Source organism: Drosophila obscura, unplaced genomic scaffold (assembly GCF_018151105.1).
Source record: "Drosophila obscura isolate BZ-5 IFL unplaced genomic scaffold, ASM1815110v1 contig_1, whole genome shotgun sequence".
Taxonomy (NCBI): domain Eukaryota; kingdom Metazoa; phylum Arthropoda; class Insecta; order Diptera; family Drosophilidae; genus Drosophila; species Drosophila obscura.
The window spans coordinates 3,907,985-3,929,149 of record NW_024542679.1 but is presented as its reverse complement, the minus strand read 5'-3'; the positions used below and the strand labels follow the sequence as shown (position 1 = coordinate 3,929,149).

General features: G+C 41.6%; 1 protein-coding gene across 1 annotated transcript in view; it reads left to right on the top strand.

Moving 5' to 3' along the window:
• The window catches only part of LOC111069551 (bifunctional heparan sulfate N-deacetylase/N-sulfotransferase), a 62,388-nt gene that overhangs the window by 16,366 nt on the left and 24,857 nt on the right, over positions 1–21,165 (top strand). The window contains exon 2 of the mRNA XM_022359656.2: positions 17,849–19,090. Within this exon, the coding sequence (XP_022215348.2) occupies positions 18,492–19,090 (599 nt within the window). The 5' untranslated portion in view covers positions 17,849–18,491. The remainder of the gene's footprint in view (positions 1–17,848; positions 19,091–21,165) is intronic.

Here is a 21,165-nt window from a genome sequence, read left to right as displayed (position 1 = left end):
AGCAGCACTAAAGCAGGAGCATCTCGAATTCGTAAAAAACTTGTCGCCCCAAAAAGAAAAATTAAAACAAAACAACAGGAAAGCCTTTGCCCAACAATCAAGCAACAGCAGCAGCGGATACCAGTGTCCACAGCCTTCCATCGAGTGTTGAAACAACAAAATGAACTTCGCTTTTGATAGTGAAATAAAAGAAAGCACTGGGATTGGGGATTCGGGATTCTGGCTACTAGATTGGGGTATTCGGAATGGGAATGAGAATGAGGAAGCAACTGCGAAGTTACGTTAGAAATGACAACGAGGATGCGACTGCAACTCCCTTCATCCGCTTGAGGATCCAGGAGGATGCTGCCATGCCCTGCTATTGTTGCAACAGCAGCCGCTCTCTTTTGCTCTTGCTATTATCCTGCCACTGGCAATAAAAACCTACACCGCCATCGTAGTCCTCGTTGTCATCGTTGTCGTCGCTGCCTTTTTTGTTGTTGCTTTTTTTTTTAGTGCTGTGCGCCTCCTTCTGTTGTTGCTTTGGATTTTTCCAACTTTCATGCCAAGCATTTCTCGGTCACTGACATGCCCCCAAAACGAGAGGCATGCAGGCAACGAAACGCGGCTTTTGTTGCATGTTGCAAGTTGATTTCTTTCGCATTTTTTATTTTTTTTTTATTTTCTACTCTTCGTTCTTCTCCGTCGTTGTAGTTGTCGTCGTTGCCGTCGCCGTTGTTGCTGTGTTGTGGCCTGCGGCGTTGGTTGTGACAAAAAAAATCTGTTTTTGGTTGACTGCCCTGCTAACATGGCTAAAATGTGCGCATAGGCAACGACAGCAACAGCAACAAAAACGACAGAGGCAGCGGCAGCAACAGCAAAAACTTTTCATTAGAAAAATAATACAAAAAAAAATTCAGAAAGGTTATAGTTCAAATTAGAACTTGAAAATACCCCTTAATGGGAAAGAATCTCAGAAATATTTTTATGAAAATTATGGTTGAATAGGATTGGATTTTCGAGCGTTATTACAGTCAGAAATACTTACATCGATGGTAATTTTGAATATCTAGAATGTTACATACATTTCTAAAATGCAGCATACCCCAGTACCCCACGAATACCCAGCATGCAAAATGTCAAACAAAAAATTGTCAACTTAAATAATGAACAAGAAATTAAAGGAGGGTCTTAGCCTCATTAAAGAATCAAACATAAGCATCAACTTTGTTCATAAATATTTGCTATTTAAAACAATTTAAAAATATATAAAAACTCAAGAAAAACTCCAATAAATTAAATTCAATTAACGAATAAAACTTGCGAGAGTGTAAATATCCTTTCAGAGAGTGAAAATTCCCATTTCAATTCTCGAGCAAAAAGTTTTTCCACCCGAAGAAGAAGTTAATTTTCTCAGCACACTCGTACGAGTATTTGTTGCCACAATTACGCTGCTGGGGCACCGCACAGCACCACTGTGCCACGACATCGACATTTGTGCCCCCAAAAAGTCTGACGTTGATCCCCGAACAAACATGCATATAATCGTACATATATATATTCTCGCAAAAAAAAAAAAAGAATAAAGTAAAAAGAAAGTTTGCATAGCATATTTACACATGGCCTTTGGCATTGTTTTCACAGGCGGTGTGGCGCGATATCAACATGCAAATGTTGCAAATGTTGGAGGTTGTTCGTTCTCCCTCTCTCTCTCTGCCTGTCTCTGTCTCTCTCTCTTGCTCTTGTTGTTGCTTTAGTTGTTGGTTTTTTGGCATCCTAAAATAGTTGGCGGCCGTCTGTTGCGGTTAGCATATTCCCTGTTCCCTTCCCTCTTCCATTCCTTCGCTTGTGCCAGTATTTTCCCATTTCCATTCCCATTTCTTGATGGCACGGGAGTCGTATGACCTCCGCCCTTTGGCCCCTGTCGAATTTGCTGAAAAGTGGCGAAATCCTTTGCCCCCTTTTCTCCTCTTCTGTTATGCCTTCAACTCTGTTTTCATTTATAGCAGATTTTATTGCTACTTTCCAGGGGATTTTCCTCTCATTTTCCGTTCTAAGTGTCAAGCGCCCCGGAAAAGAGTGACACATGCAGCTGCTGAAACGAAACTGGAGCGAAACTTTATCAAAATGCAATTGATTTTGAAGCGGTGGCAACTTTTATATTGACCCAAATTGGCGTAAACAACTTTCTCCCTGTAGAATCACTTCCCCTCTCTCGTTCTCACTCTATTTCGGACTTTTTCCAAAATACAATTTCATAAATTTCATTACAGCGTCAGTAGCCCTTAATTCCAGGAAAAAACTTTGTGGTGCCTTCAACACGCCACAGAATAGAAACAGAAAATCCAGGATATTTTTATCAATAGATGTCCGTATTTTGTGGTGCACAAACTTTTGTTATAAAACAAATTTCGTACTTAACTTTTTTGGGGGTTCTGCTGCCTGTTTAATTTGCTGTCTGATGTCCGATGCGGGTGTCTATATGTATGTGTCCTGGCCTGTCCTGTCCTAGCCCATCGATAGCCCTTTTTGGCCAAAAATCTCGGGTAGAGTGTTTCGGGACTCTAGCAATTCGCAAACATTTTCCGGTCAATTTGTTGAAAGTTCTCTCGCTCCCTGTCTGGGACTTTGATTCTCTGGCTTCGATTAACTTTTGTGTGCGAATGCGAGTGCCAGTGCGAAAGAGGAAAAGTTTTCATCCCCGCCCCATTTTCTTTTGGGTAAATAACACTCTGGGAAAAGGGAAAATTTAAAGTTTGGACTGCTGCTGCTGGAGAGACGTGTCTAAACTGTCGGGGGGAGTAAGTAACTTTGTGGATATTATCTTTCAGTGAAAGTTTTTACCTTTGAAAACATAGACACCGCTATACTCTCTCTCTCTCTCTTTCACTCTAGCTGCACAGGAGAGGTCAACTTTTCGCAGCATTGTTGACAATGCGAGATCTGACTCTCTTGCAGTTTCTATCGGAAACATTCCACAAAGAAATAAAAAATTAATTGTATTCGCTGAACAAATGCACACTAAGCAAATCAATACTAAACTTCCATTTGAATGACGCGACTAAAGACCGTTTCACATGAGTGATTCTTCGGTATTTTGTAACGGAAGTTTCTACCTGGAATATTCTCCCATTTTAATATATCTATTTTTGTTTTTCTTTTGTGGAGCTCTCGTTTATTAAGTCATAAAAATCTGTCAGCTGCAGCTATAATTTTTTCAGCTCATTCATGAGATCGTAAAAAACCAAAAACAAAATCTCATAAAAACCTTGTGGAATTTGTGAATTTTTCCCACATAACATATAAAATACCAACTTTCTGTCATTTATAATTTGTGCTGTGGCTGCGGCAGAGAGATTTTCATTTATGTGTTTTCGTCGTGTGTTATCGTCGCTAATTTGATGAGAATCTCAACTCTCCGTTGACATGCCCTTGTTATCGTTTGAATATTTGCAATTTCAGCGAAAATTGTTTAATATTGTTCAATGTTTTCCCCGCGATTTGCCCAACCTCTTTATATTGCTTATCATTTCGCCAAACATTTTCCAATTTCCCCCATTCTGAAGCATAAATTCAATAACAAATGGGTGAGGAAGGGACGTAGTTCTGGTTTTTTTTTTTTTTACCATGCTGCCAGCGATTTATTTATGACATAAAATTATTACCATGCAACTTTTACCCCTCTGTGGAAGCAGCTATCATAATTTTGGCCCTGTCAAAGTTTTGCAACAATTTTTCACGATTTTGATGACAAAAAACGAGGGAAAAAAAGGAAGAAAAAACCCAAGCGAAAAGAAGAGAAAAATGCGTTTCAATATTGCAGTAGCGGTGGGTGGGGTTGTCTCCGTCTGGGTGTGAAATGTGGGTGAAAAATTATATTGCAGCTGCTGCTCGGGGAAAATGCTTAATTATAATTGTGGCCGCTTTCAGGCATTAGATGAAATTATTTATAATATTTTTGTTTGTTGTTTGTTTGTTTGTTGCTGCAAAACTTTTCGTGTAAATTGTTTTTCCCCTGCAATTTCCCTACAATAACGAGGGAATATTAATGTTTTATTTTAATAAAGCCATCGCCTGCAGGTCATTGGGTTATGGCTTGTGTGCGTGTATGTGGAATGTGCCACACAGCTCAGGAGAGGACAGGAATGCAATGTGTGAGAATATGCCACTAAATCAACATAAATTAAGTTTTTGTTGTACAGACATTTATTTGCAGAGATAAATGCGCATGGGAAAATGCACACAAATTTCATTTGTTATTTGTTCGTTATTTGATTCTATAGGTATGCATAATATTTTTGTTCAAAAATTGTTCAAAATTGCTTTGGGATCTAAACAGTGTGGAAGGATCGAAGGAGTGAAGAGTGATTAATACTTGCATACACTGTGGTTGGATTGGGTCTATAAATTTGGGGATAATAGGGAAAATATGGAATGTTATTTGTGGGTTTATTTATTGGGAAAATTATTAAATTTTTGTGTGCAAAAAGAAGGAATTTTCTATATGATTTCTATATGATGCTTGTAGAGCAAGAAATTCGATTTCAAGCAGTCCTGCTAAAACACTTCTGGGGGGAATCTCTTCTCCAAAGTCAAAAATAAACTTCTTTCTCTGCTCTGCCTAAAGGGCAGAAGTTCTCCTCTTGCCATGACATAATTTTGGCCCTGTTTTCTACAGCCAGTGGCCACAATTACGACAATCTTCAAATTGTTTAGTGCCTGTTTCCATCATCATCATAAAAAGTTGCCACGACGCGCGAGTTGGAGGGGCCATGAAACTTTGTGTCAAGACTAAGGAAATTGTTGCACTATGGAGGAGGGTGAGGAGGAGTCGGAGTCTACCCCAATTTGTAGTCAAAGCCACTGCTGCCACTGTGGTGCGATGTGGAGATGTGAGGTGGTTTCCACGCCTCAAATATGCAGAGTGGTCGCTCGTCTGGTGAGCGAAACAACATCATAATGGCAAAAATCTCTGGCCGCATTAACATAATCGGGCAAACGATGGACGGGGGGTGGGCGGTGGGTTGGTTCCGTTTCAGAGTTCGCGTGATGGTTTGGCTGCCAGTGGCAGTGTGGCGCAGCAACGACAGCAACATAGCGACAGCTACAACATCATTTTCATTTGCAACCAAGCAGCAGTTTACCTCCCCCCCCCTCTAAGGGAGGAAGCACTTCTAAGGGGAGGAATGGCAGTGGGGGGTGGGCAGTGGGGCATTGCGATTGTTTGGCGTTTGGCGGAATAAACAACGCGACGGTCGTGTCCACTGCAGAGGACAGAAAATGAGGGCGGGGAGGAGAGGAACTGCAGGAGGTGCTGCCATACGACAGTTGGAAACCCGCAAAGTTTTCGCTTAGCATGCATTTTCCACTCGCTCTCTCCTCTCTACCCCACTGTTTCCCCCTTCCACTCTTTTCTCTAGCTATCTCGTTTGCACTATCTGCCTTCCATCTCCCTTGCACTCCTCTGTCAGTGCACGCGCATAAATCAAAACAATAAAGTTCAAGAGAAAACAATGACGACACGACAACACAGAACAGCACAGCACAGCGTTGATTATGATTATGGCCGAACGAATGCCGATGACGATAACGATGGGCGAGAGTGCGCGATGATGACGATGGCGACAACATCATTGTTGGACGTTGCTCTGACGTCTGACGTTGAGACTCTTTTGGACAATGGGTTGCTCCGGTGCCCCATTGTTGCAGCCACTTCTCCCCCACATTTCTCTCTTCCCCATCTCCTCCTGTTCTCTTGCATCACTTTCCTGTCCACTCTATTGATGTTTGCTGCGACAAATTATGTCATTGAACTGCAGTATACGCCCCCCATACTCTATGTGGGCCACTCCCCTTTACTCATTCCCCTTTCTACTGCTCTCTGCCTCTGCTCTGCCTCTGGTTTTGTTTTGTAAAATGAAAAATTACCCAGGCAAATGCAGAATTGGGAATAGACAAACAGAAAACTCCCAACAGACAGCAATAGCAGAATGAAGATGATGCCCCTGAATAATATTTATTTAATGATTTATTTCCATTTTTTCCTCATCGTTTTTTTGAGCTTTTTTGGTTTATTTGCCTACGTTGATTTTTTGATTTGTAAGCAAACTGAGGAAAACTCTGTGGGAAAAACTAGAACGCAGACAGCAGACAAAGAGTATAGGAAGAGGAGAAGTGGGAGCAGCCGATTTGTTTGTATTTTGAAGATGCACGAGATAGATTGCAGATCGATGAAATAACAGCAGCGTAGTGGATACATTTTCAAAAGATAAATATGACCTGCAGCAGCAGCAGCAGCAGCAGCAGTGAAAATTTTCCGCCACTTGGGAGAGACTCTTGAGACTCAATTAGCATGTGCTTATGCCTATATGTATCTACGTTATGGGAATGCATGCATGAATGTATCTGTAGCATATATCTATCTGTATCAGTTTCTGTATCTGACATAAATTCAACAATTATTAATGGCCATTAAACAGACTGTGTGGCAGCTCGCTGCTGAAGCCACAATTCAGCCTCACAAATGAGAGACGACCGACAACAGTCTAATGGATAAAATATTTTTATGACTCTACTTTCAAGGCGTGTCCATCGCGCCCCCACCCCAAAACAGCCCAGACCCAACCGTCGTTAACTCGTAAAATGGGGCCATTATTTATTGCTTTTTACATGGCAAAACGAAGGCCAAAAGAGGCCACGAAGCCTCGCTAGATGGATGGATGGGTGGCAGTTTGGGGCAGGCTGACTTTTTGATAGGGTCCCAACCACAAAGAGAATGAATGCTCCCAGAGAATGAATGAAAGGAGACAGAGGAACAGAGAATGGGATAAGAGGGAGCTTCAAACAGGACTCCCTCCCTGGATGTCTGACGGACACTTTGCGGATGACCCGCCCAGCTTTTGTATATTAATGAACATTTCCCGCTGCATTCTTTGGCAGCAGTCCGATCTGTAGGCCATGTCCCCAGGCCGTGCCCCTCAACGCGAGTCGCGTCGATTATGCGGCAAACCACTTAACCATGTCCTGGACATCACTCCACTCTCTCTCTCTTTTTCTCTCTTTCCCCTTGGATGGTTCATTATGATAATAAGTCTGTTTTCGTGGTCCGCGGGGGCGTGTCATTGCGTGGCAGGGGGGCGGGGTTAAAGTTGCGTGCTTAAATGTCGCCAATTGCGTGTATCCTTGCCAGCAGCCTGGAGGGGGGTTTCCACATACATTGCACCACACATCACTGCCACAGCGTTGCCCGCACAATATTGCATATGTATGTGTGTTGTGTGTTTGTGCCTTCTCATAATTATGCAGCTGGTGGCTTAATTATAAAACGTAACTCCAGCAGTTAACCTGGGGAATTAATTTATACACACACACACACAGCCAAACAATAGAAACAACAACAACAGCAGGAGGAAGAGCAGGACATGAGACATGAGCTTTGGGGCTGCAGGAGCGCCTGGGGGGATGTTCAATCACAACCCTATGATCGGTTTACCTGCACGTGAGGATGGGGAATACGTTTACGGAGCGTGCTGCAGAAGAACGGAATGGTGTGAGTGGAGGAACAACGGGAACTACTGGTATAGGAAAACCACGATAGGCCCAGCTGTGATGAGGAAGGTATGAAGGACATCACGTTCGTGGAGTCTACAGGACGATAGGGACTACGAACCGACAGAAATTACGAAACGATATGGAATAAGGGACGATGGGAGTACGAAGCTTAGAACAGACACCACGATGACGAGGGGACGACAGGCGGCACTACTCTAATGGAAAAGAGGAATCGATGGGGGACACTGCGGTGCGATGCACACTACATTGAAGAGCGAAAAACCCGTCCCCCCATAGATGGGCGGCTGGCCTTTCATTATTACATTCTAGTCTCGGGTTCATTAACTAATTTTAGCGCACACAAATAGCATAATAAATTTATGAAAATGGGGCTAGCAGTGTGGTAAAGGGGTGTTGAAAATGAGCCTGATACAATGGCTGGAGAGAGGGAGAGGCAAGGGCAGGGGGCTTATGTTGTTGGCCCTGAATGGGGATGCACTTGTGGGTGTGTGCATGTGTGTGTTACCATAATGAGCCAAAATTAGGCTTCTATTTGCACAGGCTTTGGGCCCCTGTACCATGAAAACTATGGAAACTTAGTAAGTGAAAAACTATTAGGGTATTTTAGTAGAAATAATCGACTGAATAGAGATATCTTTAGTTGTGAATGACTTGACTAAAGTGAAGCTCATTTTGTGGTTTGCTTTTTTGTTGCTCTGCTAAATGATATAGCAATTATCCAGAATTGATAATCAATTTGATTTAAATATTGAATGTTTATTCAAGGAAAAAAAACTCAGAATTGTGCTAAATAATTCCTTGATTAGAGGTACTCGAAAATAAATTAGACTTCGATTTGTTAACGCTGCTGCAGGAGCAGAGCTCTGTGTATGTACCTACTATCCCTACACTAAAGATAGCATGAAAGTCTAGTACATGTAAACTGACTATATTTAATCCAGTCATTACCACATTAAGATCTTGAATGCTACGATTAAAGAGAAGCTCATTTGTATAGTAATTATCTTAAATGAATGACTTCAATCATTCGATTTTATTCATGGAAAAACCTGCCATATCATGCCTTGTTAATGCCCCCTGTCATTATTTCTTATGGCAGTATTTGAATGGGTAGAGAATGGGGGGAATCTTTCTTATTTCGTATTTCTTTCAGTGTAATCGACGCATTCCCATTAATTGAATTAACTCGTAAACGGTAGGGAGGGTAAAGGGTGTCTGCCGCTTGCTGTTGACATAGCCCGTGCCATACGATAGATAGATCCAAGGTCTCCCGCTTTTCTGTGTATGTGTGTGAGGCATTGAAATCACTTCAAAAGCTTCATTTGCCGCATTATCGCGTTCCAATTGATTGCACACACCCCCAGCAGACAGCAGCAACAGCAACGGCTCGTAAAATGTTAATAATTATGGAAGAAGAAAAAAAATATATACTTTCAGATGAAGAGATACTTCTCTGCTCGTTTTGTGGTGCAGCATTGAGCTTGAAATTGCTGCCTTAAATAAATCTCCAGCGGCGCGCACACACAAATTGGTGGCAGCAGCAGCAGCAATTCTTGGGTTCCATTTTTGAAGGGACGCCCACTCTGGAGAGCTTTGCTTCGTTTCCCTCTTGTGCGTCCATTGAGGCGTCCATTCGGATGGGTAGTGGGAGAGGGAGGGTGGGATGGCCATTGTCAATGTCTGCAAATGATTTTGATTCTTGGATTCTTCTACAACGAATACCAGAACTAAACTCCCAACCGCAAAAGCCAGACAAAACCCATTGGAGCGACTGCTTGCCGTTCTGGGGCCTAAAACCCCTACCCCCCTTGTGCTGCTGCTGCTGCAAGTGCAACCAACAATTTTGGACAAGATTTTGTCGTGGGCTGATGATGACGACCCACGCATTTCTGTGCCTCAGACAAAGTGAGTGACAGTGGAGCCTCAAATTGCAGACAAGCGGAGAGAAAGAGCGAATGAGAGCGGGTTTTGAGCCGCTCAAAGTGGGAGGATACGAGGAGAGAGTAGGAGGCAGAGGGGGCAGTGTCATGGTAGGTGCAAGTCATAAGCGGCTCTGTTGCTGCGTTGGTGTGGCATTCGCTGTTAGGTCGGCTAATACCCTCTTGGTGAGAGGGTGAGGGTATTATGATGTTGATACAATGATTGGAATGCAGAGAAAGAAAGGTTCTATGATACAATACTTGAATCCTTCTTTAACATGAAGGGTGTATATAAATCGAAGGCACATAGTTCGGAAAACCATGTAGAATAGTTTTCACAAGCAAAAATCCTCGAAAACCAATAATTTGTATAAATATTTTAAGATAAAACCTAAGAATGCTGATCATACGATTTTCAGTTTTTTGAATCAAAATTGGAACACTCTATAATATATATATCATCTAAAGAAACGTTGTATCTGGAAGAGTATCTTTAAGTGCGACCCCGGAAGCCTTTTCTTTTTTTGATTCTTGTGTGCTTTTAGCAGCTGATGGTTTTGGTTATTTGTGCAATTGACCGACCCACAAGGCGTCGCATGTTGCATCGTGTTGTAACTGGTTTTTGCAGTTGAATTATGGAAAGTTGTTCTTCTGTGCGGGGGCAAATGTGCTGCTGCTTTCATAGCTGACCCACAAAAAGTGATTTGGGATAAATGGAAAATGGCAGTGCAAATTACTCAAAACGAGATAAAGGAAACACACAGAGAAGGAGTTCCTAGAAATACATTTCCCAAACGTTTTTCTTCAATATCTACCCTCAATGGTGTAGAAAATCTAAGGAGTAAGTAGTTCCAGGGATGAATGACAGCATCATCTAATGCTATATCCAATCTGTCACTCTATTATTTATATGGTGTAGTAATACATGTAGCTGAAATTGAATGAAGTTCCTATGATTCCCATTACTCTGAAGTTCCTTCTTTGGCCTCCTTTTGTGTGCTGGTTGCCAGCGCCGAATCCTCATTAGTGCAAGAGCTATGGAGCTGTGGCACAGTGGCAGAGTGGCAAAGCGCTGGGGCAAACAGTTTTCCAATTGTGCAAATTGCTCACCGAAGCCCAGAGCCTGCTCAAGTGTTTGGAGGCACTTCAGACCTTCCATTTTAGGTGCCCCACTCCATGCCCCATAGCCTGCCTGCCTCCTAAGCTCTTCATTCCCCCCCACTCACCTTCCATTCTGAAGTTGCAGCAAATTGAAATAAAAATCAAAGTGATGTAAAATACTACATTGAAACACTTTATAGACTGGCATTTTATTGGTTGGGCAATGGTGATTGGGGGGTAGGGGCCGCTGAAGTATTTTTAGAGACAAAAAGTAGGTCAGTATCTGTCTGAACAGGGCCTTCTGGCCACATGCCACACCGTGCCACACCTGCCACCATTTTACCCCTTTCCATTCTCTGTTGCAATATCTGCAAATGAACACATTGAAAGTGTCGTCTCCTTGAACAGATTTCCCTGCCACTTGTACTGGCTGCCTGCCACAGCATTTTCCTATTCTCCATTCACACTTTACTGCTCGATTTGTGGCCAAAGGAAAACCCAGAGGAAAATGTTTGTCAATTTGATAGGACAAAGTTCTCTCCTCTCTCTTTGTTTCTGGTGTGTGGAAAGTGCATTTCAATGTTAGCTAATTTTCCTTAATTAACCAATAAAAAATAAATAAAAAAGATAAAGAGAGCGACAGATGCAGGGAAATTCTCTCACTCACTGAATATTTTATGAGTGTTTTTATTTGTATCCTAAAAACCACTTGAGAGTTATTTCCTCGGCCACCAAGTGAGAGAGTTTTCCTCGTGCGACCCTCTTTATGTGCTATTTTGCAAATGGAAATGCCAGCCAAAAGAAAAACAGGGTTCGAGGAAAAGTTAAAGGCCAAGAGACAAGAGAAAAACAAATATAAAAACCATTAGGCAAATGTTGTGGGGGATAATTGACAGACGAAGTAGAATGCGAATCCATAATTATTTGTTGGGGGAAAAACACTTAAGCGACACTTCGAAGAGACACTCGAGTGAGAAGGAGGAGGAGGAGGTGTAGGCTCTTGGAATAAGGGAAATTATGAAAAAGTATCTGAGAAGCTAAACGAAGTGGTAATTGCTGCACAAGAGGAGTTCCTTACCCACAAATAAATGTGACAAATCAAAGCATAAATCATTTCCCTCTATGAATAATGAAATATTCCATCAAAATTGTATAAAATAGATACAAATATCAAATAAAATAAAGACATCTACACCACAAACACACACGCACACACACACAACTATAAATAAAACCCCGAGCTTCATTAGTCTCCAATTCCAGTTGTTGCACTCAACAACAAAACAATTCATTTGTTGAAACGACTTCTAGTGAAAATCCCAACGAAAATCCAATGAAAATCCCAAGAACAAAACCTCAAAATATATGTATATGGAAAATGTGTGTCAATTTAATTGTCAGACAAACTGATTTATAGCCACATTAATATTGAAGAAGACGACTCTGAACATATCAGAGGGAGCATTAGATAATGTGAAATTCCAAAGATACAAACAGACAGAATGACACACAAACACGACGAACAGAAGGCGCTAAAGTGTGAAAAACTCATTAAGATACGTAAATTTGTTTATCTGTAAGGTATACAATTTTTGTAGGAGATGCCTCCCACGCATGCCACAAAAAAAGGGGGGCAAAACATTATGTATATAAAAAGCAATCAGCCATGGAAATACTCATGGACTCATGAATTCCTCTCGGTAATGGAAAGCCAAAAGTCTCACATTCATCAGTCAAAATAATCATCAGAGAGAGAAACAACAGATACCGATACAGATACATAAACCGAAACCAAGAAAACAGAAACGGAAATTGGAGACTGAAGAATGGAGTCTGTACTGAAATTCGACGGCGACTGGAGCTGGAGTCGTGTCTGGCCAATGAATGAGTCAGTCATTATTGTCTGTGGGTTAAAAGCAAAGTGGTTGGGGGCTGTCAGTGGGTTAAAAACCAAAGTTCTGTTGCTGTCAGTGGGTTAAAAGCATGGAGCAGGGGGTGCCGGCGGAGCACTCTGCGGGGTTAAAGCCAAAGTCATTTGTCCAAAAGTTTTTTGTTTGTTTATTCCTTTTGCTTTTGTTGCTGCTGCATTCAATTTACTAAAGACAATTGATTTTGTTGTTGCCGTTGTTGTTGCACAAATTGAAAACGATTATCAATATGTTGCACACTGACAGGCAGTCTGGTCAGCAGGGGGCACGGTGTCAGGGAAGGAGTGGTGTGAATGCGCGAAAAACTAACAGAAAAAAAAAACTCAAAAATACAGAGAAATAGAGCAACAGAAGAGAAGACAAACATACGGCAGTGGTAGCAGCAGCAGCAGGAGCAGAAAAAACAAAAGTATAGAAAACCACTTTACAGAAGATTTGGACTAGAGGAGGCCCATTAATTGGGAAATATTTTAAAGCAAAGGAAAATACAAAAATACACGAAAAAATATTGATATTGGTTCTTTTATTGCTGTTAAGGCATCTGAAAGGCTTTCTTTTCCCCGTTACATACCTCTCCACACACACAACATACCCTCAATCGGAATACCCTACAAATCGTAGGGTACTCTAGGCAAAGCAACAACAAAACATTGCGGGCTGACTGATAAATGGCCAACACACAAAAGGCAGGCAAAAGAGCGCCAAACAGCAGGGGCGCTGCATGCAGCAGCCGCAGAATAGGGCGCAGCGTGGAGTGTGGCAGGCATCTCAGGGGTGCCCTTCAACGCGACGCCCCCCTGCTCCCGTTCTCAATGCAATTTAGAGAGAAAGAAATATGCTGAAGGGAGTCTCCGCTACCCTACCCAAATGTAAACAAAATGTATCGTAAAATAAATAGTTTTTAAAACCATTTTCCACCCCACCACCAGAAAAATGCATTTAAGGAAGAAGTGTGAAAAACTTTTCGCCTCACCCAAAAACAGAGAAAAGAATTTCAAGTAAACAGAACAGAACTTTCGAGAGTTTAATTCGAATAAACTGTTTGGAGACATGGGGGATATGTGATATGGATGGGAAATGATGATTCCCTAAGTAAAGTATAAGAAAAAGGTAGCTGGATGCACTTGAGACTGACGACAGGCAAATCACCAGCAAACAAATCCAACAATGGAATGAGAAAGTTAAGAAAAACCATTAAGGTGAGCAGCAATTGAAAAGGGGTATTTGTGAGTCAAAGCTGAAGATACTCTTGGCGCTGAAAGAATGCTGAATGCTGTGCAGTAATATGGATTATATGTTGGTCTAAATTATCTAAATGGCTTGGAAACTATAATTTTTTTGATGTGCAAGTGGATTATCTTTGGAAAGAAGAAGGTTTTACTTGATATTAAAACCAAAAAGCCAAGCGTTCTGTGTGGTATCTGTGGAGATGTTTATGTTTGCTTATAAATCACTCAGAAACAGATGTTCCTTTTGATGCTTATCCTTTGATAACACTACTCGACAAAACCGAACTTTTTTTTTCCTCAAGGATCCAAACCGACTTTTTCTGATAGATATGGGGCTTTAAAATTTTTTAAAGAATTATGGTTTTTTTTCATGCGAACTTTTTTTTGAAGAATTTTTAAGTCTGGTATTTTTTTTTAAGCTTTTTTCAGAGGTAGCGATAGTTTTTTCACATAACTTTAATATCTTACGTCTGGTTGTACAGAACTTTGCTATTTTGAAAAGGTAATTAAAACAGCTAGAAGTTAAGCCCAAACACTTTGTGATTACAGCTTACCGTCTGGGAAATATAAAGCATTGAAATGCAAAAATGATGATTTTTGTGGGGTATTTTTTACGAAATTTTGACTTTGAAAACTCAGAAAAGTCGAAAAAAATTATACTTGTGTCTTATTTTTTGTGTATGGGCGTTAATTTGGCGTCGTTTAGTACGCCATTAAAATCTATGGAGATTGGAGCTAAAATTCGTTAACCAAACCTAAAATATGGAAAAAATGAACAAAAACTGGGCGGCGCAACTGCCAATCGGAACAAAGCAAACGAACAAGGGTTGTACATTTGGTACCTGATCGCGTTCCTTTGTTCCCAATTGGCAGTTGGGCCCGCCGCCTTCAAAAAGGTATTTTTTGTTCATTTTTTCCATATTTTAGGTTTGGTTAACGATTTTAGCTCCGCTCTCCATAGATTTTAATGAGCGATACTAACGACGCCAATTCGCACCTATACACAAAAAAGGGCACAAGATATAATTTTTTTTCGACTTTTCTGAGTTTTTAAAGTCAAAATTTCGTAAAAATACCCACAAAAATCATAATTTTTGCATTTCAATGCTTTATATTTCCCAGACGGTAAGCTGAAATCACAAAGTGTTTGGCATCAACTTCTAGCTGCGTCAATTATCTTTTCAAAATAGCAAAGTTCTTTACAACCAGACGTAAGATACTAGAGTTATGTGAAAAAACAAGCGTTACCTCTGAAAAAAGCTTTAAAAAAAATACCAGTTTTCAAAAATTCTTTAAAAAAAGTTCTGCCATAGAAAAAAAAATATAATCAAACCATTTCTAAGCCCCAAATCTTTAAGAAAAAGTTCGTTTTGTTCCTTGAGGAAAAATCGTGTTGACTAGTGTAATCACCTAGCTATCCACCTTCTATCTCTAAAGAGTCGCCAAACCTTTCTCCGCCAAATCATAGTACGCATTTCGTGAAGAGTACAAAAAGAAAATCACAAGAAAACAAATGAAGCTCCAGCGCTGAGGATTGTGGAGCAGCAGCAGAGAGGTGCAGGTCCAACTTTTGGATTGTGTCTCGCTTGGTTTCTTGGGCAATTGAAGAGGAAATTAAACAAGTTTGCCTAACGAAGAAAACGCACAAAGTTTTTTCCAAGCAGCGCGCCTTAAAGTATGCAGCAGCCGCACGGGCAGCAACAGCAGCAGCAGCGGGAAAAGCTTTTCCAAGAACAGTAAACTTTTCTTTCTTTTCTTTTTTTTTTGCTTTCTGCAGAAGCCGGAATCTGCTGCTGTTGCTGCTGCTGCTGCTGCGGGGGTCACAGAGCGTGCGGCTGGAAGAGAGCGGCGGCATTGTCACTGCTGCTGCTGCTAAACTTTTTGAATCAATTTAAGTTTTGACATTTTAATGATAAATTTGTAACATGCAGAGAAAAACAAGGGCAGAAGGACACTCTCCCTCCCTCTCGTACCTTCCTTTCCCCTTCCATTGTTTTTCATTCCTCGTGCTGTGTGTGGCTGCTGCTGCTGCCGCTGCTACTCTTCCTCCTCCACTGATGGACGAAGAATTCAGTTTATAAATTGCTCCAAGTGTTTCTCAAGATTGGAAAGGGGAGCAAAAATGAGGAAGTGCTGCGGCGAGAGTTGCTTATGAAGTGACTTTCGACTGAAATGAAGTTCGAACTGAAGAGTGGGATTTACGAGCAGGGTAGGACGGTTGGGGGCGAAGAAGATGTAGGGTTTGGTTGGAAAATTGATAAAAGTATGCTTGAAGTGAAAGCAACTTCGATTTATATGAGTTTTTACACTCGCTCTATCTCTCTAACTCGTTCTCTGTGATTTCTTGAAAGTTTAAGGATGTGAAATTGATCAATGAATTGGAGAATTCATTCTTTCTAAAGGGTTACCGGAGAGGCTTTAAAGATACTTTCAGCATCGACAGCATCTTTCATCATTTGGAATATAAATGCTAAGGGGATAGGTTAGGTTTAAATGTGGATATCCCCCATGAAGCTACGCTTTTTATATGTTTAGGGTTGAGAAATCCATAAGATCAATCGGTGGGAAACTCCTGCAAGTTCTTTTCATTCTTCTTTCAATATTCGGAATAAAGTTTCAAACATTCAAAGTGCACAAGTATTTATCGTCCTGTCTCTCTCATTCTCCCTCTCTCTCTCTTTTGTTATCTCCAACACATACGTATGTACCCCAGTATATGTTTATCGAGGACATAACATCATGACAAACATTGTGTGTGTTTTTTTCCGGCGGGGAGGGGGAGGCCATCTAAAACTCATTATTGACTCATTTTGTTGGCCCATAAAGAGGCCAGAAGTATGTTGTCTTTATTTTTTGGTTGACAGCCGCAACAGCCAGGGCATTTCCAATTAAACCCCGGAACCGAAACCCCAGAGCCCTGAAATACGTGAGGGTTCTATCTGCCATCTCTGAGGCCATTAAGACCTCTGTAAACTGCGGCAGGCATATGCTGTTAATGGCTAAAAACACACACACACGCACACCCAGTCAGATACATAGATGTACAGATAGACCCTTGCTCAGATACATTTGTATCTTCAGAGCCGTGTGTATGATTTCCCATTTGCCATTTGCGGCATTGACAATTTGTCGCTTTATTTGCGGAGCAGCCGTTCTGTTTGCATTCCATTCGAGATGTTCGGACAAACATACTGACGAAATATCCGTCTGTTGTCCATATTTGGCTCGAGGCTCTGGGTACTGCCTCTGAGTTCTGCCTCTGGGTTCTGCCTCTGGGTCCTGCCTCTGGGCTCTGGGTTCTGTATCTCAAAGATACACATCCAAGAATTCAACAATGTTTAAATTTCAATTCGAAATTGAATGTTGCACAAACAAGTGTCATCATCAATTAGTTGTGATAGCGATTATCGATTCGGCTTGTGGCACCCACACACACACACACACACACGCACTCTCCATTAAAAAAAGAGCTGATAAGCAGAGGTTGCCACATGGCCACCCCACAGGTGATAATGGGAATTTATTTATATTGAAATTGGAGTCGTAGGGAGATACAACTAAAATTTATAGACATCGTAATGTTGGCAATTGGAATCTCAATTTATGGGGGTTTTCGTTCTTACTTTTGTAATTTAACCAAAAACCAAATGGATTTTGGAATGGATTACATTTTTTGTAGCGAGTTTCCCCCGCAGCATAATTCTGAATTTCAGTTCAGAATTTGTACAGCCTTTTGGCAATAGGTTTTCGTTAGTTTTGGGTATTTTATTTTAAAGGAAAGGAAAGTTTCTGAATTTGAATGCAAGGAACGACATTCGCTGTCGGTTGCCACATGAATCGCTGAATAGAATTGAGTGTCTGTCCACTCGAATGGTCTAACAAACAGAAGTTAGATTACATTGCCCCAAATATTTACTCGGACTACCCCTACCTACCTTTCTATATCGATATCTATATCTATATCTATATGTATATGTATATCTCTTTTGCCCCACTAATGAAAAGTCAATAAGAAAATGAGGGCCCTTCCCTGTTATTGGGACATTTATTGTAGAATGTTTACAAAACCGAAAGACAATTATTTATTTATAATGTTTTTCTATTTCTTTACGGATTGCAGATAAGACGAGCGCGCGACCCACGGAAGCCCAGACTGGAACCCACTGGAAGACTGGAAGAAGCGGCAACGGCAGTCAATGTCTGATTGTGTGTGAAAACTAGAACAGGGTCCCTCTATGACTGATAATGATGCCATTCGACGACTGCCCGCAAAACAACAAAAAGAGCTGCCACCCCATGCCATATGCCACACAATGGCCATGCCACAAAATGAGTATTTGAAAATTTGGAAACATATCAAATGGCGAAAGTGAAAAGTAATCGATGCGAACAAAAAATATACAATAACACAGATCTAATAGATGTATCTACTGGGCAAACTACGGAGAGATAGAAAATATATAAACATATAGGAAAATACATTATTTGTTTGGAAAAGCAAAGAAACGCAAGAAAAAACGCCAGTGCCATATTTGAGAACTTATATACACAGAAACACGAGACGAGACATACATATCCTCGAAGAAAGAAAACGCTGCCAATTATAGCGAGAGAGCAATAGAGAGAGAGAGAGAGAGAAAGACAAACAGTGATTGAGATACATTTACTCGTAGATAGAACCACCGATTGACAGCAGCAGCAGCAGCAAAAGCTATACAAAAGCTATATATATAGTACACACCCCCTCCCTCCCCAGCAACAATATGACAATATCATCTGGAGAGACTACAGCTAGAGGTGCAACCACGAATATACATCATGCAACAAATCGCAACAAATATGAAAAACTCATTAACAAGCCACAGATGCAGTTGCCGATGCAGGATGCGTATGCGGAAACGGAAGCCAATGGAAGTGCCAGTGCGGATGGCAATTTCAATAAGCATTTTGGCAATGGACATGCCATTGCCACGGGCACCGGCACGGGCACTGGTACTGGAACAACCACAGATCGCACGTTGCTATTGCCTTTGGAGGATACAAGTGATGCCGCCAGCATTGTCACGTACAAGCTGAAATCGAATGCGAATGGAAATGGCCACAGCAACTCCTGCACCTCATCATCAACGTCAATAGGTATCGCCAACAGCAGCAGCAGTAGCAGCAACTGCCACCAAGGGGCAGGTGGAGCAGGTAGTGGCTCCTCCTCGTATTCTATGGGATGCATTTGCCATTGTTGTAATTTAATTGCACGTCGATGCTTTGGCTTCAATGTGCGACGATGTGTTTTGGCCCTGTTTGCCATCACGATGGTTAGCATTTTCTACTACACGCATTATTTCGATACGGGCGTATTTAATGGGTGAGTACTACAACAACAACAACCACAGCCAAAAACCACAACAAAATGAAAGCACGTGAAAGAGAGGGACTCTACTTTTTTATTTTTATTTTTTTTTAGTTTTGGGGCAATTTCCAGCGAATTTTCATTGTTTGCTCAAGTGGTGAAAATGCACTTGATGTCTGTTGTTGTCTCCTCCTCCTCCCACCTCTTGCCGCATGCCCCATTGTTTGTTGTGGGGCAGTAGCAGCAGCAGCAGAAGCAGAGGAGTTTTATGTTGTGCTCTCTGTTCCCTGTTTGATTGGATACCTATCCTGCTTTTTTTCTTTTCTGTTGGTTGTTCATTTTCAAGTGGATTTACAGGGGAAGGGCAAGGCACGTGGCATACTGCTGAAAATATGCAGAAAATTAAATTAAAATGAGTCAAATCGGATGCTATGGAAAATGAGGAGATAGCAGTAAGAGATTAAATTGGAATTTCGTTTCTTAGCCGGAAAATATATACATACCCACCTACATATAATGATTTAAAAGCCTTTTCAAAATTAAAGTTCCCTCCTAAAACTTCTCTGCCATTTTCCTTGCACCATCAAAAATTGTAATGCCTGCTGTGCGCTTCTTTTGCTCTCTCTTAAAAGTTTTTCAATGTTTTAGTGCCGCTCTCAAAGTTTTTCACCTGCGAAAATCGGCGTGGAAAAGCATCAACAGATTTTTGTATGGCTTGCGACAAAAAAAGGAGCGAATTTTCTATCGTTCGACAAGTTGCAGCAAAACACACACACACACACTACCTCCCCCCACAGTACCACTTTTATTGAGAACACATCGTGTGCCACACGCCACACTTTTGCTTGAGTTGCTTTGGTTCAACACCTTTTTCTGTGGCTCAGAGGCAAAACCCCTGGCTCTGGTCTCAGGTGGGGTTTCCTTTTTTTGGAGTGGGCTGGCTTCCCTTTTGCTGCTGCTCCATGACATACTCGAAAATAAAACTCATTTCGGTGTGGCGCCATGGCATTTCCTTCGGCGCTAAAGTGGCACTCGAATGAGGGTAGAGGGGGGGAGAGCGGAATGTGGGAAAATATTGCTCATAATTGTGTGCGCTTCTGCTCGTAGTTTTCCCTGGGATATATATGTGTGTGTGTTTGTGTGCGCTTTTCGGTGATTATTGTGAGAGTTGGTACAATTTTCTTTTATACTTTAAATTTTTCGCATGAAATTTTTCCAGCAGACGAAAAGCTGAGAGGAAGAACCAAAAGGAGGAGCTAGGGGCATGCCTTACCTTTTGCTGTTGGCTACTTTTGCGCGCAATTATGGTTTACAAACACATTTCCCAACGAGCAAACGGTTTCCGGTGATGGTGGCGCACGCCCCACCCGCCTGCAGTTGCACAAACAAACGGGGGGCGAAAGTTTATTTTTTTTGATTACTTTCATCAGCAGAACCAGAAGCCGTGAGGATGGAGTGGATGGAGGAGCGGAGCCATGGAGCCATGGAACCGTAGAAGGAACTGCTTTTGGGGGCAGGTTAGCCTGCAGGTGCTGCAGCTTGTAGTCCTTTGTTTTTCCATGCCACACGCCAAAACAGCACTACAACTATCGCGCTGCAAAGGATGCAAGGCAAATGTTCTTTACATTTCACTCTGAAATTTCCAAGTTGATTATTAAATATTTACTTTTGGGCTTTGGCTTGCACTTTGGAATTTAATTTACGGACTCCAAAAACTGTGGCAAAGTTCATTAGTTCGGAGGCTAAGTGGTTGACCGACCAACCAACCAACTTACGGATGGACGGACCATCAATCAAGGACTGAAGGATCCCTCTAGAGTCGGGGAATTCATCCTTATAGCTGCCTGTGTGTTTGTGTGTGTGTGTCAAAATATGGTGAATTTTAATGAATTCAGAGATGGCCCCCGGACTCCAAAATGATTGTTGCATGCCACTGGACTGCTGCCTGATGCGTGTATGTGTATGTGGGCGTGTGTGTGCATTTGAGTGTCTGTGTATCCGGTGCTTCTTGTGGCCAGCCGTCCGTTATGTACGAAAAGGCGGAAAGAAGTGACGTGCCACAACCCTCCTCCTCTTTTTGGAGTGTTTTA